The sequence below is a fragment of the Pleurodeles waltl genome, chromosome 12 (genome assembly GCF_031143425.1).
Source record: "Pleurodeles waltl isolate 20211129_DDA chromosome 12, aPleWal1.hap1.20221129, whole genome shotgun sequence".
In the NCBI taxonomy this organism is placed as follows: domain Eukaryota; kingdom Metazoa; phylum Chordata; class Amphibia; order Caudata; family Salamandridae; genus Pleurodeles; species Pleurodeles waltl.
This window is the reverse complement of record NC_090451.1, coordinates 627,207,315-627,228,278: the sequence shown is the minus strand read 5'-3', so window position 1 is coordinate 627,228,278 and position 20,964 is coordinate 627,207,315. Positions and strand designations below refer to the sequence as shown.

The 20,964-nt window shown below is 39.6% G+C and overlaps 1 protein-coding gene across 1 annotated transcript in view; it reads left to right on the top strand.

The window, feature by feature from the left end:
• Nucleotides 1-19,598, top strand: part of RAB25 (RAB25, member RAS oncogene family) — a 41,908-nt gene extending 22,310 nt beyond the window's left edge. The window contains exons 2-5 of the mRNA XM_069218024.1: nucleotides 1,773-1,968; nucleotides 9,863-10,059; nucleotides 16,132-16,212; nucleotides 18,747-19,598. Coding sequence (XP_069074125.1) covers nucleotides 1,773-1,968; nucleotides 9,863-10,059; nucleotides 16,132-16,212; nucleotides 18,747-18,886 — 614 coding nt within the window. The 3' untranslated portion in view covers nucleotides 18,887-19,598. The remainder of the gene's footprint in view (nucleotides 1-1,772; nucleotides 1,969-9,862; nucleotides 10,060-16,131; nucleotides 16,213-18,746) is intronic.
• The last annotated feature ends 1,366 nt before the right edge of the window (nucleotides 19,599-20,964 follow it).

Here is a 20,964-nt window from a genome sequence, read left to right as displayed (position 1 = left end):
AGGTGGTTACCATTTCGACATCCGATAAGTATTCATGAAATGTGAGGAATCTCACATAGTGTAAAAGAATACATTCATTAGGTTATAATGCCGTAGAGAAATGAGGAACCGTTGTATTTCAGCAAATGCCTTTAACCAGGCCAGCTGGTAAACCAATCCCAATATGTTTCATACAGTCCTTTCTCCATTATCATTGAACCAATTGACTGCTAACCTTATGTTGCTTTGGTCATGTTTATCCACCATTAATTTCTCTCGATCTATCAAGGTGATGTATGCATACTTTCAATAATACTTCATTCAATCTCATCTCTTACTTAATTTATATTACTTCTTGTACATTTCAACTTTCACATCTGTTGACCATAATTGCTTATTTGTATATACAACGTAAATAATATCAGATGTGACAATTAAACCAATAGTCATCAATTTTGAACATGTTTGCAATTTATGTCGACAAATACTGTAAAATGTAATTATTTAAAAAAGTGGAAAATATAAATATTCTATAATGCACATATATATATATATATATTGTTTAATTATAGCATTTTAATACCATATTTTGAAGTAAAAAATTAGTGCAACAGTAATTTATATTGAAATATCAATACGTTAATTTTAATTAATTCTATACATGACTCACTAATTACTAAAGCATAATACAGATAATTTTTATTTCACTCGGTGGAAATGTATTTTTTAAATTAAACTTCTGAAAAGTGTATCTTTATTTCGTGAATTTACACTACTGTTTAGTAGAAAAATATTTTTAATATTTATTTTCAGGTTAAATATTTTTTTATTGTTCCCTCTGCTTTTTTTTGGGGAGACTCTGTATCGAGAAAAATAAAAAGGTTTATTCAGGTCGAAATCAGTGTTAAAAATATTTGTATTGGATTTGGATGCAAGACAAATCCAAAGTCAACTTTGAAAAACCTGTAGTAAATTAAATAACACAAGTGAAGAAAATAAATCATAAGAAATCAAATTTAATACACTGACAGGAAGCTAACCAAAAAATAACTTTTGTAGATAATGTATTCAACATTAACCAGAGAGCGCCACTAGAGACGTCTTTTCATGGTTCAAGTCTTAGGACCTTATTACAAGTGCGAAGGTCCTAAGACCGCCGTACCCGAGGTGGTGGTCAAACCACTGCATCCTTGGCAGTCCGACCGCCAGATTGTGATGCTGGCGGTCGAGCCACTGCCAGGATCATGGTTCCTGACGTGTTGGCAGCGGTGAAAGCCGATGTTGCCACTGCAGTGCTGAACACAACTTGCCTTTCCGCTGGCCTTTAAATGGCAGGCACACTGCCATGAAATGGCTGACAGAAGGGCTTAGTAGGGGCCACAGGGGGGCCCCTGCACCACCCATGCCCATGTCACGGGCAGTGCAAAGGCCCCCTCCCAGCACAGTCCGAATGTGCACTGTCTGCCATGGCAGACGGCGCATTCCAACTGTGCTGGCAGCACAGTCAGTGCAGCTTGCATTGGCCTCTGCTCTCTTTTAGAACCAGAATCAATGCAGCCGCATTACCAGTCCCACAGGCATTTCATAATATGGCGGTCTGGAGGCCACTGGCTTGGCAGCGTCCTCCAGACGGCCGTATTGGCGGTCCGACAGTTGGGCCACCAAGGTCGTAATCTGTCTGGAAATTGTTAGTGTGAGTCCGACTTAGCCAAGCCCCTGAATTAGTTGATTGTAACTAAGGTCCATTTACGACATACACCACCCCAGTTATCTATTGTGCTTATTTCTTGCAGTGGTACTGATTGGAGAGTCTGGCGTGGGGAAGACAAACCTCCTGTCTAGATTCACGCGGAACGAGTTCAATCATGATAGTCGGACGACCATTGGCGTGGAGTTCTCCACCCGCACCATCACGGTGGAAGGAATGACAGTCAAAGCGCAGATCTGGGACACAGCTGGGCTGGAGAGATACCGTGCCATCACTTCTGCGTGAGTACATATACTTTAGGAAAAGCTCTGATCAATGTAATTCTTTTGATCTGTATCTTGTATTGCTTAAGCGCATTAGAAAGCTAACACTTTTAATGTCATTGTAGTTCATCAAATAACAAATGGGGTTATTTAGGATTTGGTGGATAAATAACTTCCTTTGTCCTTAAAGATAAAATATTCCTTGCTAGCCAGATCTCTTCCTCATACAAGCCTGCCATTTCACTGGTATGATCCAGCGTGTAAGAATACAATCCTCAATGGCTAATGTAATTATTCAGTCTGCATCTTTTTCCCCACCCGTTCCTTTAGGAGAGGTTCTTGGTTCAGATCTCCTGGACTCTTCGATTCTGTTGCCTAACACCTTTGCAGCCCTTACAGGTCCTGCCTCTTCTTTGAACCTTTATTGGGAGTTGTGGTTGCATTGTTGTTTAGGCCATCCCGCAAATCGGCTCCATCATCTTGTTTCTTCCCCAGAATATTTTGCCATACAAAATTGTTGTTCATTTGGGAAGATGTATCCATGTAGCATGTTGTTTTTTAAATTTCTGTCCTCCCCCTTCGACCTCCCACTGACAGATATTTTGGGTCCTCCAGGTCCCTAAAGATTTCCACCCTGCTGCGAAGGGCCTCTACTAGTGGTGTAGTGCTCAGTCCAAGTCATGAGCAGGCCATCAGCCTCACCACCCACACAGGTACTAACCAAATTAAAGGGGATAAATTGGACTTAGGCTCCTTTCCTATTGCCGTCTCATCCCGCCAATTTCCACCCCCACATAAAGGTGATAGTTTGTATTGTAATTCTGGGTTTGCCTCTCTTCTCACCCATTTGCTGATATTTTCATATTTTGTGGTATATTGATGAACATATGCAGCCCGTTCCTTGATTGTTTTCTTGTATATTTTACTAAATGCTCAAATTGTGCGGTAAAACCAATTGATTTAACCAGGTAATGCCCTACAGCAATGTTATTAACCACAATGAAAAATTAAAACACCCCTTACTCGTATATGGCCCAACAGCCGGTGCTTAATTCTTAAAAGACAAAATTTGTTCAGTGACTCATCGCTGGCACTGCCAAATGTTGGGATCTCCAAGTATTAAGGCAGCATAGTTTTGGTTCCTCCTCATGCCTCTTTCGTCCACCATCTGACACTTCCTTAATCTTTTCTTAACTATTGCAGGTACTTTTTTGTCTTCTTTTATAACTTTGTCAGTGTGTTCCTATCTTTCTCTTCTTCCTTTTGTCTACCTTTTCTGCTTTTCTCTTTATTGCTCTATTTATTATGATGGCAAATAGTTCCATATCCCAAAAAGCATTGGCGAAGTCAGTCAGTCAGTCAAAATAACTTTATTCGGCGGTTAGCCACAAAAGTAAACATGCATACATAAAGATCATCATAAAATACAGTACTTATAACATTCATTAAAATAAGTCTATTAAATCTAAATTTGCCACCCAAGCTTACTAAAACAGTAAAAAAAAAAAAAAGAAAAGTGCTTATAAAAACATATATGACAATGAGACAATATAGTAAAAAGGACAATGCCTAATTTCTCTTAATAAATGATCACATTACCAATTCATATCGATTTCTAATAGTGATAGCGGATTTAATAAAACTAAGAATAGAAATACAAATTTGTTTGGTTGAGAGGCTTTGGATGCCAATCAGTCCTTCTTTGTAGGAAGAAGTGTGCAAATTACGCAAAATGGGTAATATAAAGGATTTCCTGGGAGCCGAGTAAAGTTTACAAAATAAGATAAAGTGGCAAGTACTTTGTTTTGAAAAGTTATCACAAGGGCATGGAGGTAGTGTTTTTTCCCACACACATTTTATCGGAAACGCCACTCTAAAATGGATCAGATTAAGTCTAAAAGATACAAGTAAAGAATATAAAGAAGGGGTCGGGAACCAAACAAAATAAGGTTCTAACAAGTCTGATGATAAAATTTGTGTATATGAATTAAAAGAGCTCAATTTCTCTGCCATTTGGTATCTAAGATTCATGACATACTCTTTATGTCGAAGTTTAACAATTTCTTTCGCATTAGCTGGCATAAGCTCTGGTTTAAAATACATGAACTCCAAATCCAAGTTTCGGAAGCCTTTGTGAACAAAGTTTAGCCATGGAATTTTGTTACAGTTTGATAATGAGAGACAGTCTTTTACACAATCATGTGTTAAAGTAGCCACCGGATTTGACCATACTTTTATCCATAGCAAAAGTGGGGCAATATCTATCAGATCTGTAATATAGCGGATTCCTAATTCATTGGCGAAGTTAAAGATCTAGCTTTAATATGCGAACACGTATTAACACCAGCATTCATAAATGCTATCTACAAGAACAGATGCTGTTTAACAAATTACTTGGACACTGACTGAGACGCTGCTTACTGAGCTGACGCTTGTGGCTCTTCCAAGAATTGACTAAGCAGAGGAGATATCTGTCTTCCCACCCACAGTCGGTAGCTGACAATTGCAGCTCACATAAGGATTGTCTGAGTTAAGAAGCCATCGGCCTACTAGTCCACATTCCAAAAACCTTATGCAGTTAAGACCGCCTTTTGGACCGCCTTTTGGACTTTCTCAATGATCTTCATCTAATATGGTCATTTGTCCATGCTCACTGATGAGAACCTCTGTTCTTTGCAAATAGTTTGACAAATTACAGCCTACACTTTTGTCTGTTCAATACTAGGAAAAAGAAGCAATATAAAATAGTCTATAGCATATAGACAGACTATAAAATAGTCTGTCATGCATTTCCCATCTTCATGTACATTTTAAAGAAATTATATCAATATATCATACAGTTGGCTGCTTTGCCAAGCCTGCCCTAAACATTTTTTTTTTAATTGTAACGTTACATCTTGCAGAGAGCTGCACTGTCAAGACAGACTTAAACATGATTGCTGAGAAACACTACAGCAACCACTGGCCCTACTGGTCTAGTCATTCGTCACCCAGGCACACTCATACTTTGCAGGATAGGGCGGTTTTAGAAAAACGAACGGGCTCTTAAATATGGTCACCTGAGAGATCAAGAGAGGGCAAAGTTTGACCTGTGGAAGAAGCAGATATGCTTTACTCTTGCATGTGAAGCACTTTGACAGACTAACCTGAGTGTGAAGCTATATTCAAACTGAATCTCCACAGTGCTGAAAGGCAGCTTATTCAAAGAGGGATCCCTAAAAATAAACCTTTTGCTATGAAATTCGAATCTGACATTGCAGCCACATTTTACACAAGGCACTTGAGCAACACTTTCTGACCACACAGAGTGGGGAAATAAAAGGAAGGAAATTGCTATGCCGTTAGTTTCTGAAGATCATTTGGTGAGTTATGCTGCTATGCATTTCTTCCTGGTTATATTAGAATATGAAGTGACCCAAGTTCATGACCACAATAAGCACCAAGAAGTGATCCAGCACACTTTGAGTGGTATACAAAGAGGATACTCTGGCTGTGTTCATACACTTTACTGTTACGCTAGTGTGCACCAGTAACTGGTTTTAGACCTACATGAAAATAACGACAGAATCTATGCAACTTGTCCAACTCATCAAAACAATTAACCTCCATCACTCTTGCATCTTCACTATAAATAATGATTAAGGTGTAGGTCCTTTTCCTCATCACAGACTGCTTCAGTGAGGGGTAGTTCCTTCTTTCAAGGTAGAAAACCTCATTGTTTCTTAGAGTTCTGTAGAGGTTCTAACATGCTCCTCCCATTTCTGCAAGTGTTAGGTCCCCTTTCCCTCAAAAATTACCAGCTGTTTTGTCTGTCACTCGAAAATATTAGAGATGCGGTACAATTGAAATTCCACTTCTGCAAATTTCCTCTCTGCTAGGTTTGCTTTTTGGGATTATGTTTACCAATGCTTGCTGGCCTGCTTTTATTAGGAAATTAGTGTCACATAAGTGTAGACTCCTCTCCAGGAACAGAAATAAGTTTCCTTCCAGGAGATGCTATCTTCTCCTGAAGAGACTCCTACCTGGGAGTTATGGTATGCAGAGATAACACGGTGTTATGGAAAAATTGAGAAAATATATGAATGTTTTTCGTGATTCCTCTTTATCCCTTCATATCTTCATATCCTGACGATTCAACAACAGCAAACAGGCTTGGTGCCTTTACTCTACTAGGAAGCATATCAACTTTTTTTTAACAAAGCCAGATCCCTGAAATTCATAAAATATAAGACACTGCCTGCTCCAATATTTCTAAAATATGGTCAAGGGTGCGCAATGCCAACTTCCAATCATACAATGTAATCTTTTTGTCTCCAAACATGAATTAAAACATGTTGTACTGACCGTGGCTCATAAAATAATTGCCTATGGCCCTACTCTCATGGTTGCCTTTCATAAAATCAAACTATCAGTCTTATAAACAGTGCTCCGTGCAGTTGCATGTTGTATATCTTCACCAGCTGCAAAGCTCATATCTTCCCAACGCTCGGTGATCTCAAATGGCTCCCACTCGAAGCAAGATGCTCCTAAAAATCTAAAGCTACAGACTTGCATTCACCATGAATAAGGCAATCCACTTAAACACATCAACATCCCTTTGACAAAACCAAACATATTAGGAGATGTTGGTTCTTCTAGAAGCAAAAGAGGTCTACGAATATACGTCCTAAAACTGAAACACATCTTGAAACAGTCTTTCTCCTGACCAGGCAAAAACTATGGAACTTTTGCTACTCTCAATAAAGAAAATACCTAATATTAACATTTTCAAATATGAGCTTAAAGTTTTTCCTTGCAAGATAATAGCTTTAAGAATTTAACTTCTTTCTACCATATTCAGTATACATGATTTTGCATGTGATACATATCAGTTGACAAATCTGTAGTGTTTATTTTGAACATTACATATTTATGTTCAGCCATATTTAGACTAACTTCTGAATAGCATCTGCTACTGGACACATGGACTGTCACACTGTGAATTTGTTTTGCACTGATGTGCATTTATGTGCTCTTCCTTTGCTTTCCTTGTAGTTCTGACATGTTATCTGTTTTTGGCATTTCTCTAATGGCTCCTAAAATGCATGGTCTCATTTTTCTGATCAGCTATTAGGGCATGGCATATTTTGGTTATTGCACTATGAACTTAAATTACTTTTTCACTGTAATATATTGTTATGGCCCTTTCCCTTACTCTCTGCAGGAAGGACATTTTTTTCAATTGTTAAATATATATATATTGGATATAAGACTGTGATGAGAAAGATTTTGCAACATTATTTGCATGGAGCCTTAATATTTTTTGTCACAGCCCTTGCCTTCAACTCCTTAATATGCCGTTGTTTGTTCCCATAGCTAATATTTGGCTTGGATAATGAACACAAGGTTGTACCATTCTTAAATGCTGCTCACAGGAAGTGTGGGAACGTTTGAGGACATCCAGAAAAAAAGAATGTTACAGGGCAGGCCTGGTTACCTGTCTCAAATGGAAGTCTAGCATTTCACTGAAATAAGGACTGTAAGAAGGAAGAGTAAGACCTTGTATTATAAAGTACTACCAGCGAGTATTAGAGGAGTTTTATTGCTCTGAAGTAGGGTTAAGAAGAACTCTGACAGCCAGCCGGTTTATGAATGAGTCTCAGAGACTAGGGTCTCAGGGATAGTTGCAGTTGTACAAGATCCACCTGCTTTCTTGCAAATGTTACAGAAGTAACATTTGTATGCTGTGGTTTCTGTCCAGATTCATCTGTGGAAGTTAGCGACATGATTGGGAGTATTTCCTGACTACTGCATGCTTTGTAATAAGCTATAAACTTTGTGGTGTCGTTGAAAGATCCTTTCTCGTGATAGATTTGTTGATAATTTTGGGATAAAGCACCCTTTGCTATACATTGTAAGCATATTCCAGGTCCCCAAGAAATTCCGGGATCACATAAAGGAATTAGGCTGAGGAGGTTAATTCAAATAATTTGTGTATAAATGTTCCTACATAACATTTGGACCACTATTGAAATCAAATTTATAGAAAATGAATCTAGGAGTAAGCAGACTTTCTGCTAAGGGTTACCTTTGTCTGTGTTTTTGGATTGTTTCCTCATTCGGGTTATCTGCTTTCAGGATAGGAGATGCTTTGTAAGAAAAGAGGGAAAAGGAGAACCGCTTACTAAGCAGTTCTGTTTGTGGTGGATTGGTGGAACATCTGTTTACGGACCTCTGGAATAAGAATTCTGAAGAAGTGAATTTCTTTCGAAAAACAAGCAGAGGGTGAAAGGGTTCAATATTTGTATACGTCGTTGGTGCTCATGAACTAGTTTACTTGCCATTTTGCTGTAAAAAGTGCAGTTTTGACATTAATGAAACATTGATGCAAACAGTTTAATTAATTTACAATTATCTGGAGAGTTTTCTGGCAGAGGTCTCTTCAGCTGTCTGGGAAAAAATCCACTTAAAATATTTACAAAACTCCCTTGATCAAGTAGCAATTACATTAAGATGCTTGATGATCTTCCGGGCCCCAGTTTCACTATGATTGCAGAAGTAGCAGCAGCTGCACCTTTTTCTCTCTCTCTTTTTTTTGTAAACCTATAAATCACACCTGGAAGTTGAGTCAGCTTACACACCTGCAGAAATCGACTTTAGATTCACTTTATTTGAAAATATGTATTTCAAATATATTTTCTCTGTATTTTATTTATAATATCCAGGCATCTTCTGCATCCGCACTGAATCCTTTGATCTCATAATTATTCTTCTAAGAGTCACTGGCAATATCTGAAGCCATGAAAGTGGAGGGCTAATAACACCCAACTCCATTAGACGCCAATGAATCAATTATTTCTCCCACTTCCTAACTACTATTCAGAATAGGTCGGTAAACCCATTTTGTGGGTCTTAAATGCTATTCTGACTTGCAAAATGAGGTAGTACAAAGCAAAAAACTAGTTTGCTATTGCAAATCCAGTGATTTGGGGGAATCACAGCAAATGGAACCACAAAAAGGCTTTGTACCTCTGGCCTGGACTACTTTCAGACACCAGGATAAATATTACCGTCCATCAGCAATTGAGAACCAAGAGATAGCAAAAACAAAAGCAATAATAAAAGCCAAGTGTAGTGCTTAAGAATTTAACTCACACCTCACAAACATGACCTAATATGTTGTTGCATGCTTATGAACAGCGATTCCTCACTGATGGAGCAAATATAGTCAGACTTCCCTTGATATTCTTTATAGCCACTCTTCCCCGATTTATGTAGTATAATTTCTATTTTATGGCAACTGGGGATTTGACCCAGACCACACTAGTGACATGCAAATAGTGCATTCACAGATGAAGCATTTTCCGAATCCAAGTTTTCCAAGATTAGAGCATCACAAGCAGCTTGATTCTCCCACAACTAATCTGACCTTATCTAGAGACTCCTAGAACTTTGTTTTAGATCCAGAATATTCCAACAAATTCTCTGACCTCATTAGTTATACAAACCACACGTTTGTTCCATGCTGTTTAGTAGTTGTCATGCAATACTCACTGTTGATTTTACCTTTTAGTGCTGCCTTTGTGCTTCATCTCTTCATATAGAGTGATGTTGCAAAGTCCCTCGTAAAACTTTATTGTTTTCCTTCTGATAAAAACAACATGATGAAATAATTCAGCACTATTCTTATTGCTACTGATCACGTTTGAATATAACATTTTTCATTAAACGTCTTGATTATGCTGCAAATAAGACGTTCATACAAACCCTATGGCAATTCCCATAGTTGCTCAGAAAATGATGCAATTAAGGCATTTATGAAGTTATAGAGACACACAGGTTTATATGCAAGTGTACATTTTAAGAAATGTATTTTGTTCCACTAAACATTCATTTCTCACAATAACTCTTTACTCATCTTTTTATCTTTTAGGTATTACCGAGGGGCTGTTGGTGCGTTGTTAGTCTTTGACATCACAAAGCACCAGACGTATGACTGCATAGAACGCTGGTTGAAGGAACTTTACGATCATGCAGATGCCAACATCGTGGTCATGCTGGTGGGCAATAAGACAGATTTGACCGATAGTGCTCGAGAGGTGCCCTCTGAAGAAGCCAAGATGTATGCAGGTAGGACTTCATGCAGGTTCCATGGAGGCTTTGGTGTGATCCCATGGTATGTTAGTGATGTTAGGAGGATAGATTAAAGGGGATGCAGAGAGGTCACCGTTAGCCGTATCTCCTAAGTCTTTACTTCTTCTGCTATCTTTTATTTATTTATTTATATAGCAATTCATCCCTTGACATACGTATCCAGGTGCTACAGGTAGGCACAGTATCCATTACATGATGAAAGCACTACCCATTTCACTTGCACCGGAAGGAGGAACAGCTAAGTGACCTTCAGATGGAGGATCGAACTCTGCATTAACATAAACTGAGAGGCCATCCTCCCATTGTCACCACATACCGCAGAGCTACCCTCCTGGCCTTACTCCTCGAGTCTCATATGTAATATTACACTACGCAAAAAAGGTTTGTAATGTATTATCAAACAAAAAGAACATTTTTAGCTCTTATCTTTCAGAGTTACATATAAATACTTATGTTTGAATGTATGTTAATTGATTCTATGGTTGTGCCTAAAATGAAAAGCATTGGAAATTCACCAGTTATGGTCACCAACTCCCAAAAAATACCATCCAAACACGTTTATTTACATTCGATTTTGACCGTGGAGGCCTTATGACTCTGGTGTTAATTACAAGTGACAAATTTAAGAGCCTCTTAGATGTAACCATAACATACCCTGACATAACCTTTATCACTGAATTTGCAAGGTGTAGTTATACAAGTGTACAATGCCAACATTGGTGTTCTATATAATCTTTTAGAGTCATTTTAAGTGTAACATTATGGTAACACAGAAGGTCCTCATGCTTTTCTTTCCAGCCCTTTCAAGTTCAAGCTCTTAGAAGACCTTGACCTTTGTAACAAAGACATGATGGCTGCCAAGATAGACGGATATTTGGTGTTCTATCTTAATTTTCTTTGTTGAAGGGTGGTGTGTTGTGAACCTACTATTAACCAACAATATTTCATATCTATGCAATTTTCCATGTTTGTGGTATGTTCTAACTAAGGTGTTTTGTTGAATATCGTGTGTTTTGAACATGCCTTGAGATGTGCATTACTGTGAGAATGTAGAAATCCTACTTAGTGGCATATCTGTGCAGTTATGGGTGTGTGATGTATAATTAGAAGTGGATGGTGTTAAGCGGATAAGATCTCCCACTCCCCAGAATATGTGTTCATGATGAGGTCTTGTTCTATTAGTCAGTAGTTCACCAGTAACTTTCTCAATAGACATCAAGGCTGGGGCAAGTGGGACTTTCTGAATTAAGATAATGAAGAGCAAAGTGATTAAAAAATCAGAGTAGTAGTGCCCGTCAGAAATCAGGGATCCATTCCAATTTCCCACATAAATTAGAACATGAGCAGCAGGCCACCTAGGAGAGAAGACCAAGAATGAAATTCAACAATAATACAGGGTAGAAGAATCTCTCCAAAATCTTTATTTCGTTTTTCGGTTGTTTGTTCAGCGCATAATGCAAATTTAATGCCAGCTGGAAGGACTTGAGAGGAGTAGAGGGAAAAGAAGTAATGGAAAGAGGGAGGCACAAACTGAATAGAATGGGCTTCCTAGAACACTTGTTTCAGAGAAGCAGTGCATATTAAGAGGAGCCGTAAGATGATTCGCTGAAGAGCACATCTAGCATGGATGGGGTGGCAGAGTCTCTTTTTAGTCCCAGGAGTGCAGAGGGAACCTCTGTCCATTCAGATGCTGATCCCTCAGTGTAGGAAGGTGGAGCATGCCTTACAGTAGAGGTAGTTTACGGCAGAGGAGCCTCCATAAGTTGAGTCACAGCGTGTGCCTTATAAAAATCATGTAACAACCCTTCAATCAGTTGCACTGTGATGTTATTATCCCGAAGCACTTTAAAATCTTTTGTAGGATCTAAAATGTTATTTATAGGCATATATCAGTGCAGACAAAATCAATTTATCAAAAATAATTTTCTTTAGAAAGCAGCGTTCAAATGGCCATCCACAACTCTCTCTTTAGTGTAAAGAGCTCACTTTTGTGTCAAATAGGTTCATCAACAATTGCCTAGTCCAATAAAAACACATTGAAAATATAATTTGCATCAGAGAATTTGCATATTTCTAAATAAAAAAACTCTAAAGCTGGTGTACAGCCTTCAACTGTTTTGGAGTTTGTGATCTCCTTGCTTAGCTGACCCCAGTTAAATTCGTAGGCAGACCTCGTAGGCTAAGCATTTTGGGTTCCTGGCTGTCATACTCCGGATGGAGTTTGAGAAAGTCTTTTGACATATCTGTTTACCTTGCTAGAAAAGCTGAGGCTGGCGCCTACATTCATGGCCTATCCAAAGCTACTGTATAGGGGCCTGATGCTTGGATTACGGGTGATTAATGTAATGTCAGGCCCCTTTCCTGTGCTATGCGGCACTAGGCATGGCCGTTCTCTCTTGCCCATGCTTTTTACTCTGGCCATAGAGCCACTGGCAACGCTGCTCAGGCTGGATCCTGGAGTAAAGGGAATTAGATGCACAACAGAGGTAGAGAGCAAACATTCTGTTAATGTGGAAGATCTGCTTGTGTATCTAGGGCAACCAGAATGCTTGGGTCCCAGAGCGCACACATACTCCTGGAATTCAGGGAATGTATTAACTTCAGGGTGAACTGGACCACTACTTGTAGCAACACCCATTAATGTCTACGGAGTGTCTTTGTATCGTAACGCTATGCACAGATGTGAGAGGGCAACATGGGGTCCCATTTGGTAGGGTCAAGTTACAGCTTGCCCATTGCACAGCTCTCCTGATCTCGCTCATGGGAAGTGTCACGCTTTTTAAGATCGTCACCCTTCTCAAAATACTGTATATATAACAGAACATTCAGCGTAAAAGTGCAAACTCCTTTTTCAGAAACCTGACATCGAAAATACACTCCATTCTGTGGAATAACAAGACCCCCAGGTTCAATATGATTAAGCGCTTTAAATCACTATTCCAGGGTCCTGCAAAGTCTGTCCTGGAGAGCCGGGCCCATGCCAGATTTTTAGCATATCCACATTTAGAAAAAAGATGTTTCAGAAATCTACATGTTTCTAAATGTGGTAATGCTAAAAATCTGGCATGGACCCGGCTCTCCAGGACCGACTTTGCAGAACTCTGCACTATTCGACACAGCCCTGGGGATGGCAGATCTGCTCTCATATTACAGAAAACCACACATTTGAATGTTCAGTAAATAGCTTTTCAATGTGAATTCATATCTGTCCCATAACATCGAGCGATGGACAATGGGATCGGGATACTTGCTACTACTGTTCCTATGAGGGGACCGACTGCGTTTAATAGTTCCAACAGTCACCAGAACAGCCAGAACAATATGTAAGGACTGGGTGATACACACTGGAAGTCATTCTTTTAGGGGATATCACAGTCAATACACAGTTTAAGGCCTTTTTGACATTGCAGGATGATGTGGTTTGCTCAAGACCCAGTTTATTTTTTGTTACTTGCAGCTCAGGCATGCAATGTCCTCATATCTGTCAGCACCTGAGTAGCTGCCAGAGTTCAGACCTTTAGAGGCAAAGCTGATTATGCCCCCCACCAGATAAGAAATTATCGACTGTACATAAAACATTAGTCACACATTCCCCAGACACATTTTCTGCTCCAAGTGGGCTGTGGGAGGTGGCTCTAGGTCCATTGGAGGACTCTGAGTGGCAGGTAGTGCTGATGGTGCCGAAAGAGAGAGCAATTGCTGCTAAGTATTGATTGATATAGTTTAAATTATTGCATTGCTTATATTACACTCATGAGATACTATAGTGTATGGGCAGGAACTCATCCCATATATGTTTAAGATTTCAGGCTGGAACAAGTGATTTCCAACACTTGGTGACGGATTGCCAGGTGTTGCAGCAGTATTAGTCTGAGATTGTTAAGCTTTTATTAGGAGCTACACATCATGCCATCACTTTGACTCGGAGATGTGCCCTACTAAACATTATGGACAAATCCAATCTTAACAGATAAATGAAAATTCTAGTGGGATTGGGTTTTCTTGTAGTGAAGCGAGACATATCACAGACCTGAAGGGATAAGTAGGCTAGATAGGAGCGTCACCCCACTGGATTGTGGGGAAAGGAAAAATAAAATGATAATAACGCTGTGTTATTATCATTTTATTTTTCCTGGGAAGCGGGCGGGGTGGGGCTAGGCTGGAGGGAGCGGGCCGGAGGAGGACTATGTGCACCAAGTGTGTATCGATGTTTGGCTGCCCGTGTTGGGTCGGCCAAACAGACAGCGCACTTTGCATGTTCTCTACCCGGCTGTATTGCACAGCTGAGTGGAGAACAATCCCAGACACACACTTCCAGGCTGAGCAGTGAAGCAAGTCGCTCAGACCAATCACGTTGCTGCTGTCATGCTGGTGACAGCAGCATCGTGATTGGCTGGGAGCCTGTGTGCAGCCGGAAAGAGGAAGAGGACGAAGGGGAGACGAATGCGTCTCCCCCACAGATGAGCATCTTTTTTTCTTTTCTTCTTCGTCCCGCCACCCCATTGAGTGGCAGCCGCACTGAGGCCGGAGCCTTGGCAAATGGAAAGTGGAAAGGGACAGCTACAGAGTCTTCAAGCGGCATCTTTATGAACTCATTGGAGGTCAAAAGAAATAGGAAAATGTCTGGTGGGTGTGGATGGAGCAGTATGAAGCACTGGACACCGATTTATAGGCGGAAGTATAGGCCTAGGGGTCACCTGTATACATTTGTATGCTTGCCATTGTAGCCCTATTCAGACATGTGGGATTTGGGTCCTTTGTAACTTGCTGCACAGATTTGTAATTGCTGTAGTGAAAATGTCTAATAAAATGTTGTGGATAAAAAAGAAAATTCAGTTTGCTCTCCTTTCAGAGCAAAGTTATGTATATTTGACCATCATGTTTCTGTTCATTTATTTCAGATGACTGTATACCTTTGTATGACACTTATTCTGAAGGAGAAATAAAATCCCAAATATATTACAATTGTTAAGAAAGTTAAGTCCATAGAAAGAACTTGTTTGTTTCCTGGAAGAATGTTTTATTATGAGAATTCTTCCATGGCACTGGTTTAAGTACAGTAGCAGCAGTAGCAGAACTGGAGGGACCTTTTACCCCAATGACCAAGTAGCATCTACTGCGGCTCAGTGCGTGAACAAACGCCATTGCTGGCAGCTGCTCCTCCTGTAGCAAAGGCGTTGTTTGACTCCCTCCTAAAGGCAACCTTAGTTTATAAACTAGTTTGAAAAAGCTTCTGTAGCAGCATGGCTGTCTAACCATCATCATCAGTTCTTAATTCATAAACAAAATAAGTGGATGGGGCCAAACGTTTACCTTAGCAGCCTTCCACTGGCCCTGCTGGATGCCAAGGCTTGTAAATCCCAAGGCTGGTACTCATAATTCCATATCAGGGTTTTCCTCTCACTACCATATACTTCATGTTTCTTTATCTCACTCTTTAATGTGCTCCTTCCTCTATAGTTTTCTTCCTTTGTTTCTGTTTCCCCCCCTCTCCCTTCCTCATTCCTTCCTCCTCTTCAGCCACCTTGTCTATTTCTTGGTCAAAAGTCTGATGATGAAAATTAAGTCCTCTCCCCCAAAAATGAGTTCCGGTACCTACAACCGGCAGAAGCCATGAGAAATCTACTTCCTCGGTGATGTTCCCATTGGTATGAAGCTTCTCATCTGTTTTACCAAAGCAGAGCACTTTAATTACGGGCTGCACCTATCAAACAGACATTCGTTAAATCCAGTGAGATCCGCATCCCAAACGTATTGCTACTCAGTATATCACGGTTATGTTGTCCTAAAGCAAGGTGCTGTGATATCTCTGAAAAACAATGTGATGCTGCAGAGAACAGTGTAACACAGGCTTTATTTCAATAAAACAATACAGAATTGTCATGTGGATGATGCATGTATAGTAGTAGTCAAGTCTGTTAAGATTAGCCTCAATCTCAAAATGCTTTGGCACCAGTGATTTTGTATGAAATGAAAATATTACTGTTGTTTTCAGCAATGTGTCCGTCAGATGTAGCACCTCATTCTAATTATGCGTTCTCATTTCAGAAAATAATGGATTATTGTTCATTGAAACATCTGCCCTGGACTCCACTAACGTCGAGCTGGCTTTCGAGACAATACTTACAGGTACAGATAAGAAGCACCTTAGTGTTATAAAGAAGGTTTAAAGATGTTGCTACAAATCTAGCAAGTGTCTAGAATTAATTGATTTTTGATTGACTTGCTTCGATTCATGCTGCCAGATATCACTTTTGAAACTGACTGCATGCCCACATACTCTAAATAAATCAGTTCTACTGCCTCAAAACATCGTTATCAGCTGGGAGATTGAGTTGGCTGAATTTTTGTTACTAGTATCTAAATTGATCAGTGTTACTCAATGGATTACATTTGATTTCAGCACATTCTCTGAGCTGATCTTATGTTTTCTTACTAGCTGTACTTCACTTAATTCCCTTATTTGAAGGTCATTGGTTGAACTAAAAGAAATTAGAACCACAAAACTCCAAATTAAGACAAAAATTGAACTTTAAATTCTTTTCTCTAAATGTTTTCATTGCCATTTCAAATGTTGGCCAATGTGTACAGGTAACTGGCGAGTGCCAGAGCACTATATAACCATTACATAACAATAAGTCCGCTGGTACAATATTGTGGTATGTGTTTGTGGTCTCACTTCACTAAGTTTACCACAATATGATGATACATTTAATTCCCCTGGCCCCATTGCAATGTGGCCATTGGGTGCATGTGTCAAGCTTTTTACATATGTGGTAGCTACGTAATGTCCGCGTTGGATGCCTGACAAGAAAAACCAAATGGGAACAAAAACATCAAACAAACTATAACAAGCTTGAGCTTCCTGATTGCTACAACGCAATGCATAATGCAATGTCTTGTTTCCCTGCCGATGTGAGGCGTGAGGGTTTGTTGCTGCCTACCCTTTGTACAGGTGTGTGATGTAGTGATGTGGGCTCTGGTCAGGGTACTTGCCGACATTAAGTGTTCCAAGGGAGGGAGTCACACCACCTGAACAACAACGGTCTAGGAACCCAAGCCTCAGGTCAGGTATTCATCAAATTTCTTCTCAATTGTTTCACAGTAACTGTCCCAGGATGTGAACCGTTCCTCCTCTTCTGCCTTGTTGGTAGGGCCTGATAGTACAGCCACCTCGACATATGCCAACTTTAAGTCGTCTCACCTCTGTCCCGAACTAAGGGTGCCATTGCTTCTTTCCAGGCTATGGCGATGCATCTTTTTGCAAGAGTGAGAGTTAAATCTATGAAGACGCACACTTGCTTTGTTTCGTTTGCTTGGGTGAGCTCTCCCGGATGCATGTAATGGGGTCTTTTAGCGCCAAGCATGTTATCATCTCTGTCACGTCATATGTCACGGTGTCCAAGAAGAGTGACATCACCAGACAGTGCCATACCTGGTGGAGAAAGACCGCCACGGTTTTCTCACATCTGGGGCAGGTCATGGCCGACTGTGTCTGGTGCTTCTGTTGATGGCGATTGATTCTGATATCTCCCCTCCAGTGCAAACTCAGACTCTTGGGGGGGAGGTACCTATTAATTGTATCCAGCCCAGCAGTTCTTCACTAAGCTGAAACACACTGCCATCAGGAAGGTTCAGCTCAACGAGTCAAAGGTCTTCTCTGTATCACTGGCGATAGCCCAGTGATCCATGCTCGAACCCTGGGAACTTAAAATTCTTAATGCTTTAAGTTTCAAATAAAATAAATGTAAAATTGCTCTTACCACTTATATTCCTACTCTAATACAATATTCTTCTCCACCATAGGGCTCATTCCCTCTTTCCGCACTACTCTTACATCCTCAATTTATGAGGATTTGCATGTCATTGCTTTTAAAACAGCACTCACTGTCAACTTATAGCTAGTATTGAGCTCTGCGGCTGCCATCTTCATTCAGATGTCGATATTCTGCACTGAAGTCTCTGGGGCTTCATTTGAGGTATGGAGCCCAAGGTAGAGTTTTAAAAAACAAGTATTAATATGACAGTAGCATACTAAACTTCTTTCATTCACAAAAAAAACTCATCTATTTAAAGGCTGTAACATTCCGTAACTTAGTTATCATCTAGACTACCTCAATGTGATTACACTGTTACCACTAAAAAGGATATCCTCTTTCCCCACACCCAGAACCCCAGCCACTTGAAGGTCCTGTGAACTATACACTATGTGTGACACACATCACCACTCTTCATTTCCACACGAAATTAAACCATATTTCTTAATCCAAGATCTAGAATTAGACACCTTTCCCAAAGACAGGTGCTAAAAGTATACTTACCCTCAAAATTGTTGGTAGTGTCTTCTTCTTGGTGCCTCCTTCCTTCTTAGTGTTGGACCTGCTTTTAAACATCAGAACCTGCAAGGATTAAACTAAAAACAAACAACTTTTAATACATATATTGTACCGTCTCTGACCATCCCATTTGCATTGTCAATTAATCAAATGAACTGAAAGGTGTTTCAGTTTGCAGCACACAAGACTATCTCATCGACCAAGATGGTGGTAATGTGGTGTAATGGAGATCATTGCTGACAACATCTCGTCCTTTTCCCCTCATACAAAAGTCAGACATCCCTTAACTTTTTTTATTCTAAGGTCATCTTACTTTTTCTCTTGTAGACATCTACAGGAAAGTGTCAAAGAATAAATCCAGCCTGATCCCTAAAGAAAATTCTGTGACACTCAATCAAGAGGCTTCATCAAGCGGCTCCGGGTCTCAGAACCCAGAAGAAAAGAAGACATGCTGCAGGAACATATGAAAGTCCATCGATGAGCAAGGGCTCAATAAAGAAACCAATAACTTAATTCCGTGCATTGGACTCCCAAGTGGGAGGACAGCATAGGGGGCGAAGGTTATGGATGTGGGGAGCTAAATGTTTGTTACAATTATTATTTCTAATTTAAGAAAAAATGAAAAAAACTTCCTTCTTAGCAAATTTTCTTAATTTTTAAGTGTCATAAAAGACTGTTTTCATCTTACCACGAATGTTCTTCTGCCACTAATCTAACACAAATGCTTGGGCTCTTTGCTGGCTGCATACACCAGTTTGCCCTCCGCTGACTTCAAATGAGCATTCACGAAGTCTTTCGCGTCATGGTGTCTAAAATGTCACCGTTTTGAAATCACATCTCCAGGAGAGGCTTAGAAGTGAAAAAGTAATGAACTTTGCTCGACGGACATTTGCCCAGCCTCATCCACAGCTCTGTGCTTGCTTTCAAAGTGGAGACTACAACTGGTAAAATGTGACACACTGAGAAAATTTACTATTAATGATCACCAGAAATATGATATTCCTGGATGTGGGTGCGGTTGGCCAAGCGTTTATCTCCTCCCCTCCCTGCACCTCATCCTTTGTACACATCCCCTACCCATAACTTATGATGCCACTGCACGGTTAAGGTTCACCTGCCAGGTAGGCGAGTTGGCTATAAGTACATGATTTTATAAAATAAAGGAGATTCTCACCAAAATGTTACAGTTTTGTTCTTTGGAATCAAATATGTGATTTGTGAGAGACTGTTTGTGTGTTTTTCCTTTTGAGTTATCATCACTGACCCTACCTGATGGTTTTTATTAAATCTGCACAGGTAATCTGTCTTTTGCATTTAACAGCCCCTCTGGACAATGCATTCCTCAACTGTGCTAAGCTCTTTGTACATGGGTACGTTGCGGCTCCTGGAAGCGCTGCTTGAGTCAGAAAGAGGTTTTACAAAATGTGTCAGGTCTTAAAACAGGTTTGTGTCAGGTCTTAAAACAGGTTGTCAGTTTCTGTATGGTAAAGAGTGGGGAATGCAGCTATTGCTAGATTCATATATTTTCAGATATGAATGAAGAAAATGTGCCTTAATAACACCCTCCTATCCCAGCCCAAAGTCTCAATGGACATGCACAAGTCTCCTGATTAGCTATTGATCCCCTGTTCTAAACATTTTAACAAAGGTACTAACACTGACCAATATAGAAATGTTGCATTTAAATCATTGTAATACCTAAGCGTATAACTGTCTTTATTGCTGTAGTCAATTTCAGCAAATGCCCCCAAAGATCTTTGCAATGTGTACACAAAAAAGTATTAGATACTAATAACATTAGTTGCTGAAGTGTTAGAAGAATATCAGAGATATAAAAATTAAATGTAAAAATAGCAAAAGCGCCTCATTTTGTAATTTAATTCTATATGTTAGATAAGGACAGTCCAGTCACTGTGTGTCCTTGAATTAAATTTATTGTAGTGACTACAAATGTTGATTGCTTGCGTGTTCAATGTTGCAGTGTTTGTATTAGAATAGACCTCTCTCCTGCAAAAAAGACAAAATGGAAAATAAATCCAGTTATTTTTGGACTGAAGTTGTAAGTTTTTACATAGTATGTTTTAATGATATGATTTGCCATCCCTGTATGGTCATTACCTCATGAAGTGCTACAGTGTAGCAAATAGTACTGGACACCATTGTAATTGGTGAAGCTTTAATTGGTTTTCTTTATGGCCCTACAGCAGGGCTTCGTCACTAAAGAAATCATATAACTTTGATCAAATTGCTCACTTGTTAAAGAGTTTATATGTTATTTGCAACAACAAATCTCAGTTTCAAAATTCTGTGACTAGGAACAGCAGAAAGGGATCCTCTCCAACAGCATACATTGGCCATTGAGACTGCCAAAGAAACTCTTGGGCTCTCATCTGCATGTTTATTGCGTTAATTAAATGATTATTATTATTATTATTTTTTTTTTTACATAGGACCACTTAAAACAAATAGCAAATTAAACATCACACACACATCCATGACAATAAAAATTGGTGGTTATCAATGCAAGCTTAATTAATGTTGAAGT